Source organism: Siphateles boraxobius, unplaced genomic scaffold (genome assembly GCF_051911475.1).
Source record: "Siphateles boraxobius isolate OS27281-9 unplaced genomic scaffold, OSU_SipBor_1 77, whole genome shotgun sequence".
Lineage (NCBI taxonomy): Eukaryota > Metazoa > Chordata > Actinopteri > Cypriniformes > Leuciscidae > Siphateles > Siphateles boraxobius.
Genome location: NW_027509205.1, coordinates 23,210,001 through 23,222,500, shown reverse-complemented (window position 1 = coordinate 23,222,500; position 12,500 = coordinate 23,210,001). Strand labels below are relative to the sequence as shown.

The 12,500-nt window shown below is 36.1% G+C and overlaps 1 protein-coding gene across 1 annotated transcript in view; it reads left to right on the top strand.

Annotated features, from left to right (window-relative positions):
• Nucleotides 1-9,037, top strand: part of LOC143725569 (nephronectin) — a 20,523-nt gene extending 11,486 nt beyond the window's left edge. The window contains exons 8-12 of the mRNA XM_077218049.1: nt 583-1,473; nt 2,869-2,952; nt 3,047-3,145; nt 6,553-6,821; nt 8,713-9,037. Of these exons, the coding sequence (XP_077074164.1) occupies nt 583-1,473; nt 2,869-2,952; nt 3,047-3,145; nt 6,553-6,821; nt 8,713-8,823 (1,454 nt within the window). The 3' untranslated portion in view covers nt 8,824-9,037. The remainder of the gene's footprint in view (nt 1-582; nt 1,474-2,868; nt 2,953-3,046; nt 3,146-6,552; nt 6,822-8,712) is intronic.
• Nucleotides 9,038-12,500: the final 3,463 nt, after the last annotated feature.

Genomic DNA, 12,500 nt, shown 5'->3' with positions numbered 1-12,500 from the left:
AATGCTTCAGTACACATAGAAAAACATACAAATGCTCAAAATTCAAACAAAAAATGCTAAAACTTTACCAAAAAATGATTTTATAATGTCTACCTGTGTATCTGAATGCATACTGAAGAAACTGACTTTAGGACCCAGGGCAACAGCTCATTTACTCCATATAGAGATATAAGGACATCTAGAGTCATGAAATATCATGTTATAATATTTTTTTCCACAAGAGTTCTGCAAAGACACACAATGTAAGATATTTTGAGCTGAATTAAAAGGGTTATGCTTGAAATTGTGAGTTATTTTGAATTTAAGTTTAAAGAATGTGAGGAATGTGCTTAAATTACTATTTATTTATTTATTATTTATTGATCGAATCTAGTAATTTAAAGGGAAATAAAATAAGAAATAACCAAAAATTGCATTAAAAAATAGAAAAGATATTAACAAAATGAAATAAATAAGCTTTGAGGAGAAACATTTCTTTTGCTATAATTTTAGGGCTTCGGGTCATTTTGACCCATGAGGGAAAGATGTGTTACGAAGTGTGAGGGAAGGATGAGGGTTAAGTGATGCTGTGTGTTTTTGCAGCTGTTGTTAAAGTCACTATTGAACCTGCGAGACCAGTGAAAGTCACAGGCAGTCCGACCACCGTCTATACGGCAACCGCTCCCATGACAACCAGCAAAGAAAAAACCACAACAACAGCTCCCATGACAACCACCAAAGAAAAAACCACAACAACATCTCCCATGACAACCACCAAAAAAACAACAACAACTCCCATGACAACAACCAAAGAAAAAAACACAACAACATCTCCCATGACAACCACTAAAACAACAACAACAACAACAACAACAACAACTCCCATGACAACCACCAAAGAAAAAACCACAACAACAGCCATAGCAATTCCCACCACTACTTTCACCACAGGAACTTCAGTTCCAACAAGCAATGCTTTTACAAAAGTAACACCAACTACTGTTTCTATGACAACGACGGAATCTACAACTACAACAGCCCTGGCAACAACAGAATCTACAACTACAACAGCCCTGGCAACAACAGAATCTACAACTACAACAGCCCTGGCAACAACGGAATCTACAACTACAACAGCCCTGGCAACAACAGAATCTACAACTACAACAGCCCTGGCAACAACAGAATCTAAAACTACAACAGCCCTGGCAACAACGGAATCTACAACTACAACAGCCCTGGCAACAACAGAATCTACAACTACAACAGCCCTGGCAACAACGGAATCTACAACTACAACAGCCCTGGAAACGACGACCACAAGTCCAACTACGACGTCCACAACTACAGAGACGCTTCCAACTACAGGTCCCGTAATAACCACGACAGCGCTCGCGTCTGTATCGAACACGACCCTGGAGACGAGCTCCACCACGACTCTGGATAACCACGTCCACCGAGAGAGCACCGCAAAGCCCAGAGGAGACGTACACAGTGAGACATGCACAATATTACACACACACAGATACTTAAAATGTTAACATTACACACTTCTTGTTCTGGTTATGAACAAATGTTCTTCCAGTAACGTTAATAGAACGTTTGTTCAAAGTTATCTGGTCTTTAATAATGTTCTCAAAATGTGCACAAAAACATTATGTATGCATCGTTCATTGATTATTTTTTTTAAATGTTACTACACTGTAAAAATAATAAAATAATTGTAGGTTTCAAATTTAAAAACTAAGTTATCTGGTTGCCTTAAAATTTTGAGTTCATTGAAATTAAAAATTTGAGTTACAGTAATGCAAAGGAGATATTATGTTATCTTAACCAAGTTAATTATTTAAGTTGATTTGACAAAAGAAAAAAGTTGCAATAACAAATCATGAAAATCATATAAGTGAAGTTCATTATTACTTCATGCTAATTAATGTAATTAACTAATCAACCTTATTGTAAAGTGTTACCAAATAATGTTTTTATAAATGAATGGAAACGTTCTTAGCCGGGATTGAATCTGTTCATTAAAATGATTACAGTGATTCACTTACATTAAATGAATCAAACTTAACAACTCTTAGGTCTTTTTTTTCTACTGTACTTTTAAAGAATCATAAAACTGGTGTAATGACACATCAGACATCACCATTCGAAGCTATTTCAATCATAAATCCTCACGTGGCAGTCAAAAATTATTATTCATTTTATTTCAATGAAATTAATGTAATATCTTTTATTTTGATAATGTTTTTATTTAATATTTTGTATTTTTAGGGGATTGTATGACACTCAGTTATATTTATGCACTAGTTTATAATCCATTTATTAACTTTTTTGAGCATAGACATGAAAATTTAATTTCCAGCTTAAACCGTCAAAAATCTTGAATGTTTTGGAGCACAGACTGAAGTTGGGTTTGTTTTTAAAGAAGACACGTGGCAACTTATTTCTGAAGTTTTTATTGTTATGGACACATATGTTTTTTGTTTTTATATGAAATATAGACTTTTCAAAACATGGTTTCTAAAATCAAAGCCATAAAACTAAACAAGTTGTGTTCCAAATGTGAGGTTTATATCTATAAAGATGATCTTTCAGTGAGAGTGTGTGTGGGTGCAGTACCGAACGCTTCCACTAGAGGAAACTCTCATTCATTTCCAAAGCGTGTGTGTGTGTGTGTGTGTGTGTGTGTGTGTGTGTGTGTGTGTGTACCTTTACCAAGGCAAGTTTTGTACCATTCCGATGAAGTAAAAACAAAAAACAAAACTCAGCGTAACATGCTTCAGTCAAAAATGACTGTAGAGTACCATAGAGTTAACAATATAACAACTGAGTGTCTGTTAATTAATAAGAACCATTCTGATTGGTTTATTTCTCTTCTTTTAGTTCCACGTTACGAGAACAACCTTTTCGACTGGGACTTTGACGTTGAGCTGGGAAACACAGCGGAGTATGTGCGAGATGATCCAGGTAACATTCACATTTTCTGCAAAATAGACGAGACAAACCAGTGTATCTTACTGACGTGTGTGTGTGTGTGTGTGTGTGTGTGTGTGTGTTTCAGCGACTGGTGTTGTGAGCTGCTCGTTTGATGAGGGTTTGTGTTTTTGGATGAAGGACTCAGAAGGAGATCTAAAATGGGAAATCAGAGATGATCCTGCTGGTAAAACACATCAGAATTACACAGAACATCTGGTGAAAAACAAAAATTCCCAAAATTTGGGAATTCCCCCCCAAAAAAGTACAGGTTAATGAACTTATACTGTACTTACATACACATATACAGTCAAACCAAAATTTATTCAGACACCTTCAGTATCTCTCACATTATCACAGTTTATTCACTATAGTTTAGAAAATAGTAATAAAACATGACAAGAACTCAGAGTTATTAAATCAGTTGATATTTCATAGGTTTTGTCCATCCTTCTATTAGACTGTCTCACACATGAATTATGTTAAATATCTGTCAGATGTTTAGATAATAATTAGATAATAACACGATTAGATAATACCAATTTAGCAGAGGTGTAAAAAGTACTCAAAAATGTTACTCAAGTGAAAGTGCAAGTACTGAGGCAAAATTTTACTCAATTAAAAGTAGAAGTATCTGGCCAGAATCGTACTTGAGTAAAAGTAAAAAAGTATCACGTTAAAATTGTTCTTGAGTATTAAAGAAGTCAAGTCATCTTCATTTATATAGCGCTTTTAACAATGTAGATTGTTTCAAAGCAGCTTTACAGAGATAAACATATAATTTAAGGTAACAGAGATTGGTTTGGTTTTATAGTGGCTCTTGGAAAATGTTTTTTCCAGCTAAAGTTAGTTTTGATTGATTCACTTCCGTCTAAATGATCATTTGTTATTAAATTAGGGGCCGCTAAGACGACACCGTTCTCTCTAAACAGACTTTAAACGTGAACCTGTGATAGACGCTGATGGCGTTCACATGCGCATTAAGAATTGATTCTATAGTTATGTGCATTTGAATATATGTGCGCAGGTTCGTAATTCCTTACAAACCATGCCTAAACAAACTACTTGTCTTGTCTATAAATTTTGATGCAGAATTTTATTTTATCTTATCACTTTGGGTAGGTACGCGAACCTAAAAAATTCCACAACGCTTTATCTGTAGAGTGGTATAGGGATCCTCCATAGGGAGAGGCTAGTTGGCACTTCAGCACTGCATTGTCATCGGGTCCAGGCGAAAGTCCTTCGTCAGATCTGGAAACGGCCCGGATCCGGCAGGCTGCGGGAAAACCTTGGGATAAAAAAAGACACTTAAATTAGCGTAGATGCCATTCTTCTTATGATGTAACGAGTACATCAGGATTTGAGGGAAGTGTTCCCAGTTCCGGCTGACCTAATCTAAGCAGCCTAATATTGAATTATAGAAGGCTATAGAGTGTTATGTGAATGCTAGGTCAAAGAGATGTGTTTTTAGTCTAGCTTTGAACTGACAGACTGTGTCTGCTTCCCGGACAATGTAAGGAAGATTGTTCCAAAGTTCTGGTGCTAAATAGGAAAAGGATCTACCGTCAGCAGTCGATTTTGATATTGTAGGTATTATCAACTGGCCGGAGTTTTGAGATCGCAATAGACGTGAAGGACTATAATGCGTTAAATGCTCGCTCAAGTACTGGGGAGCTAAACCATTTAGTGCTTTGTAAGTAATCAGCAATATTTCAAAATTTATACGATGTTTAATAGGGAGCCAATGCAGTGTTGACAGAACCGGGCTAATATGGTCGTACTTCCTGGTTCTGGTAAGAACTCTAGCGGCTGCGTTTTGAACTAGCTGTAGTTTGTTTATTAAGCCTGCAGGGCAACCACCCAGTAGAGCATTACAATAATCTAGCCTTGATGTCATGAACGCATGAACTAGTTGTTCCGCATTTGTCAATGAGAGCATATGATGTAATTTAGATATATTTTTAAGATGGAAAAATGTGGTTTTACAGACACTAGACACGTGACTTTCAAATGAAAGATTGGTATCAAAGAGCACACCCAGGTTCCTAACTGACGACGAAGACTTAACAGAGCAGCCATCAAGTGTTAGACAGTATTCTAGGTTATTACGTGAGGAAGTTTTTTGTCCAATAATTAGAATCTCTGTTTTTTCAGAATTTAGTAGTAGGAAATTACTAGTCATCCAATTTTTTATATCAACAATGCATTCCATTAATTTTGTGAATTGGTATGTTTCGTTAGGTTTTGAAGAAATATACAGCTGAGTATCATCAGCATAACAGTGAAAACTAATTCCATGTTTCCTAATGATATCTCCTAAAGGTAGCATGTACAGAGTGAACAGCAGCGGTCCTAGTACTGAGCCTTGTGGTACGCCATACTGAACTTGTGATCGATAAGACATCTCTTCTTTTACTGCTACAAACTGATAGCGGTCAGATAAATATGATTTAAACCATGCTAGTGCAATTCCACTAACACTAATAGTGAGATACAACCACGATCGGATGATAAGAGCAAATCATTTGTGACTCTAATGAGAGCTGTCTCAGTGCTATGGTGCGATCTAAATTCGGACTGAAAATCCTCACAGATGCTATTTCTTTCAAGAAAGGAACACAGTTCCTTTAAGTAAAAGTAACAGCAAGAATGAAAACTAGAGATTCTTGTTTAAGCTTTTAATCTCTAAAAACATGAAGTGAATGAACCACATACAAGGTTTTATCCTGCTTTAGAACTGTTTGTATTTAATTGTATTTAATTATCAAACTATAAGTCTACTATCGAATGCCAGTAAGCGAACATGCTACTCAAAGTTGTAAAACCTTGTATTTAACTTAAGCAGAAGCTGATTTTTAAAATTGTGAGTGTGAAGCCTAGCTCTTTTAGTGCTGAAAAGCCTCTCACAGCAGTCTATGCAGATATAGATGCGACAAGACGTCACTTCCAGAGGACCAGGGAACATGTCTGACCAATTTCATGGAATGTGAAAACATTTTTGTCATGTAAATAACATTTAAATTAAACTGGGAATCAGCACAATTCAACTGGTTTGGTAATAGCAAGGGAAATTAGAATGAAGTGATCTCCAAAAAAGAAGTACTTTTTGACTGTAAATAAAATTGTAAGGAGTAAAAAGTATTTTTTTTCTAAAAAAATTTAATTAAGTAAAAGTATTGATTTTTAATTGTACTCAAGTGAAGTAAAAAAATCCCAAAAAATAATACTTAAGTACAGTAATCAAGTAAAATTACTCCAGTACTTTACAAGTCTGCAATTTAGCTCAACTAATCACCAAGCAATGCTTCATGTTGTTCAGTCTGTGGTGTAAAAAGGTGCATTAGCAATTCAAGAAAAAACACTTCAGCAAAACATGATCAGCTCAAAGTGTCAAATTTCTATACATTTTACTGGTAATCACTGTATGAAGAATATTTTGGTATAAAATGTCACAGTTTACTTTATTTTGCTCTCCTCACTTACATAAATGAACTATAGTGTCCTGCACACACTAGTAAAAATTATATCTGGTGGCTGAATAATTTTTGGTTTGACTGTGCAACAAAAGCTTTCTTACCTGTCAATCACTCTCAGGTGGGCGGTACCTGTCAGCACCAGAGGCAACGAACAGACGTAGTGTCAAAGGGGCGCGGCTTACAGTGCCACTGGCCACGCCCACAAAGGCATGGAAGGGCGGCGACCTCTGTCTGGCGTTTAGACACCGTCTCCACGGAAACCACATCGGCTCTCTTCAAGTGTTTGTCAGAAAGGGACGGAGTCACAGCCCGTCAGTCTGGACCACGACTGGAGGACACGGCTGGAGACACACCCAAATCACACTTGGGGGGCGGGGCCTTGTTGATGTAAGCATGAATAAATCATCAGGTTAAAATACCTTGGTTAAAAACAAGCCAATTTGGGTTGTTTTCAACCCAAGGACTGGGTAAATATAAGACAGAACACATGTTGGGTTAATTTTACCCAACAAATTGGGTTGTTTATTTAACCCAGCATAATAGGTTGGTTTAACAGATCATACTGGGTTGATTCATTTTTACTGTAGTACTAGCTTTTTTTTAGTTTTTTACTTCATACATTTATTAATTTTTACGGATTAACTTAAATAAAAAAAATACTCCACACAATCACTGGTTTGCATGATATTTACTTTATTTTTGATCATATTTTATATAGTTTTGAATACATATTGCATACATTTAAGCTCTTTTAACAAATAGAAGTAAAAATGAAACATTTAGAAGTAATTCAAGTGTAATGGACCAGTCTCTGTTGTCCCGTTTCCACAGTAATGGCGCTGGATCTCGTGCCGGAGCTTGGGTTGTGTTCATAACCTGGCCATAAACAATCAGTGTACAGTTCTGAGAACACATTTTAACATCCTAAGTATTTATATTCTGTTTCTTTTTTAATAAAATCATAAAATTGTATCCAAGGCATCAGATGTTTCCATCACGCTAAAAGATCGACGCGACACTCGTTTAGGAGACTCAAATCGCCAAACACTGGGTTGTTGCGTGTGACCCAGGATCTGGGTAACACAAAACTAACCAAAAATTGGGTTGTTGCTTCTGACCCAGGAGCTGGGTAACACAAAAACTACCCAAACACTGAAAAAATACCCCAAAAAATTTACCCAAAAGGCTCAACCCAGGATTTGGGTAGAAAAAGTAACCCAAGATTTTTTAGAGTGACATTTTCTTTTACTCAAAGGTGCTCTAAGCGATGTCGGGTGACATCACTTCTTGTTGACGTTTAAAGTATTGTCAAACAAAACGAAGGCTAGCTAGACCCTCCCTCCTCCTCATCCGCGCACTAACCCCCCAAACCCCGCCCCCAAACCCTTCTTATCGGTTATTGGCTGGAACAGTTTGTTATGTTTCGTGGTGCGGGTAAGCCCAGTTTGTTTTTGTTGCCGTTTGTGGAGCCTGGGGTGTCTGCAGAGACCGCGTGTTTTACAGTGTGTTCAGGGGACAGGCAGCTAGCGGATAGTGAGGAGATGTTTGTTGTATGTGACAAAAAATGTTTTGGCCTAAAAAAACGCGTGACATCGGTTTGAGCACCTTTAAACACTGAACCAGTTCATTGCTGAACTTTTCAGTCCCACTAGGATTTTTGCAAAAATTACTGATTTTTAAAAAAATAATTAGAATATCAAATTTACCATATTATGTATGAAGCTAGATGTACAATAGTGATACATTATTTTTGTATCTTACCAAATTCTGACAACTTTTACTTTTTTAAAAAATTTTGTTATAAAAATAATACCAAAGAAAATGACAAACAATAAGATAAAGATACTAATGAAATAAGAAGTGCTTTAAGTTTTTCTGGTAGATTTAGTATTTATTTGCTAAATACTACAGATATTGAATAATCAAATGTAAAATAAAAGAACTGCACAATCTTCACTGTAGACTGAATTAACTGTTATGTTTCTTTATCACATGACTCTAAGTAGTACGGTGCTTTTTGAGATTATTTTGCAGTTAAATGGAAAATTATGCAGGATTGCAAAACATGCAACATGATTTTTCGTTGAGTTTCAAAATCAAAATCATGAAAAACTGGAGTTTTCATTTGACTTAATTTGTTGGTTTAAAACATTAACACCAAAGCTGTGTAAATAGTATTTAGTATGTTATGATATTATCGATCCTGCCGTTTCTGATTGTTGATTAGGCCTATGTTAATTTTGATTGTAGTTTATTGACTGATGTTGTTTTGTATCAGATTGTGCTGAAGGCTCAGAGACGGCGAGGGAAACATGGAGAAATCACAGTGGATGATCTGAGTCTGAGACGAGGAGCCTGCAGTGATAGAGACAACAGGACAGATCAGTGACACACACACACACACGCACACACACACACACACACACACACACACACACACACACACACACACACACACACACACACACACACACACACACACACACACACACACACACACACACACACACACACACACACACACACACACACACACACACACACTCACACACACACACACACACACACACAAACACACACACACACACACACACACACACACACACACTAGATTGTGTTTGTTTTCCAAGTTAATGGTGTATATATATACACACAGTTGTTATCGAAATTATTCAACCCCCAGTTTATTAGCAAAATTGACAGACTTTTTTATTTTGAACAAATCAAACAAAAGTAATTGAAATAGCTCAATGCCAGAGGATGTAAAGCAGCCGCAGAGCATCACGAGCCCCACCATGCTTAAAGAAATAGTTCACTTCAGAATTAAAATCTCCTAATGATTTACTCTCCCTCACGTCATCCAAGATGTTCATGTGTTTCTTTCTTCAGTCGAAAAGAAATGAAGGTTTTCCAGGAAAACCTTTCAGGATTTTTCTCCATATAGTGACTTCAATGCTGTCCAGGTCCAGATGTGAGTTTCAGTGCAGCTTCAAAGTCTCGACACGATCCCAGCCGAGGAATAAGAGTCTGATCTAGACAAACCAGCGGACATTTTATAAACAAAATAAACATTTATATACTTTTAACCACAAATGCTGGTTTGGCACTAGCTCTTTGATACGCCACACAGTACGTAATCACTCCATCTCATTTTCTCCTCCAACTTCAAAATAGTCCGACATCATTGTTTTATCTTTTATTAAATTTTTTTTTTTGTAAATGGCGTTTGTCTTTGCACGTTCACTTTGTAAACACTAGGGCGGTACTTCTTCCTACGTCTCGCGTGTGTAATGCAAAGTTGGATGTTGTTGCCCAGAGAGAAAAACAATATGTGTTATTGGAGGAAAAGACGCACGAGAGACGAGAGATGGCGTATTATTTAATAAAATGACTTAAACGTCACACTCATCCGCATACATGGGCATTGAGTGAGAAAAAGCATACAAATAAACATTCAACTCTGGCCACAAATAGAAAGGGAAATAAAAGAAAGTGTACAAAAGTCAGTTTTTTCTCCTGCTCATCTGTCACATCTATTACAGACACACTCTCTACACACATTATTTGTACAGCATTAGTGGTTCAAAAGTATATAAATATTTTTTTGTTTCTTTTTATAAAATGACAGATCGTTTCGCTAGATAAGACCCAAGTTTCATCGCTCCACAGAACAGAATCCCCAAACCACTGTGTCTTATTTATATGATTTTGAGCACTTTTCTTGTGCATTTGTGTCAGTCGTGGTGTAGTCCTGCTGTTCTGGCATTTGTTTATTACGAGCCTGACAGTTCAAGCTGAAACCTCAGTACTAAGTCTTGCTGTAGGTCTTTTGCAGTCACTCAAGAGTTTTTCTGAACCTGCCTTCTCAGAAATCTGGTTGTGAACTTGCGAACTATGTTTCCAACTGTGTCTCTAGGAACATTTAGTGCCTTCGCTATCTTTTTGTATCCTGTTCTTGGTTTGTGAAGGGTGATTATATCTTCTCTTAACTTTTTGGACCATTCTTTTAACATATTTCTAACATGCTGTCAAATGTGACTCAACAAACCTAGTCAGTTCAGATATTTCATGTGTTCTAGCTCAAACTCACCTGGTGCAACTAATGAAGCCCTTGATGAGTTGCATCACGTATGTTTAACCCTCAGGGGACGGATTGGGCGGTACCGCCCAAAATGACATACTTTTACAAATGTGTAATTATCTTAAAAACTATTAATGATAGCGAGGTGCGGTCTTTTTTGCCGTCTTCCTCAGATTCCGCTTAAAAAAATGATAACAAACTTACCCGGCTGGTATACACACTTCCTTGTTGCGCAATACCACTTCGTCAAAGTCCAATGAAGTCGATGTTGTTTGGCAGATTCACGAGCAACAACCAATGGAAAAATTGCCGATGGAGGAATATTTTTCTTACCCAATCAGAGGAAGGTTACCATGACGTATTCTAGCAAATCGGAGGACTCTGTAGCCTTGCAAGGGGTGGTACTACATACTATTACGCAAACAGCGTTTGACGGACGCGTCGAGTATAAACAAGGCTTTACGGAGCGAGAGCGCACAGAGATATGAGAGAGAGACAGAACAATTATAATATATATATATATATATATATACACATACAATTATAGCATTATTTATTGTTTTAGCACTTTTATGATGGCTAGCAGTAAACGATTTACGGTGGAACAAGCTCTGGAACAATTACTGGAGAGTGACGAGGAGAAAGCATTGCTTAGAAAATTCCTAAGAAAAACACCTGGGACTATTTGTAAATAAAGTTAATTTTTTCATTGTTCTTTACACATTTTATTTAACAATTACACATGTCTGTCAAGCAAAGGCTTTGACAAATATATTTTTTGTTCGAAAACTGTTCACTATTGTTGTGTGATGTGTGATTTACAGAAAAATAAATGCCAAAAATCTAATTTCCGTTTTTGAAATTCTTTAGTTTATGGTACATTTTCACTCATACTTCCTTTATAAACATATTACATGTGTGCTTATGTTAGCTTAGGGTCTTCTGAATCCATAGATACCAAACACATAGTGTTCTATCTCCATTACATATAGTTTACAAGCCCAAATCTAAAAATAGAGAAAACGGACCAAAAAGAGCTTAGTCCCCAGAGGGTTAAGACAATTGAGCAGATTTTTGCTGTTGTGAGGGAATCTATTCAGGGGGTTCAGTCATTTTGAGACTGCTCAAGTCATTTTCAGTTGAATTTGGGGAAATCACCTGAAACATTTGTTGTGTTCAGCTATTTAATTTTTTTTTTTTTTGTGAATAAATAGAATTTTGAAAGTTGTTCATTGCAAACAGCTGAAAGTCTGTAAATTTTGTCAAAAAACCCATTTGCAATGGGGTTGAATAATTTCGATTACAACTGTGTGTGTGTGTGTGTGTGTGTGTGTGTGTGTGTATATATATAAAATAAATTTAATTATTACTATAGGGAAATTGTGCTTCATTGTCTTTAAAATAATGTCACAAAATCATACATAAATTATTTTATTTGAAGGAATATTCCTATAATATTATATGTGACCTGACATGTTCAGTGAGATTCAAAACATACTTACATGTGTTTGTTTCAGTGGTTTGTATTTTTATCAATGTTTATATTTTTATACATCATTAGATCAGTAATAATTAGTGTTAGTAAATCTGTATTATCAGTGGCCTTGTCATTTAAATTATTTATAAATAATAATAATAATAATAATACATATTTTTCCTGTTTTTTAAATCTGCTTCTATTCATGTTCAGTTCTTTCTCACTCCTCACCGTGTTATTGCAATCATGACATTTTTCTGACTCTTGTGTGTTGTAAATATGTTCCGTTTTTGCTACAATATTGTGTCTGAGTTTGTATTTAAAGCTTAAAGTTCTTTATAAACTCTTTCAAAACCTCTGTTGTACAGTCTTATTGCTACTGATTTATTAATGTGATTTTCTGTTCTGCATTTTTAGTGCTTTTGGCAGGAAAACCACAGCAGAGATTCTGTATGTGTGTGTGTGTGTGTGTGTGTGTCAGTGAGTGAGTGAGTGATTGAATGTGTGT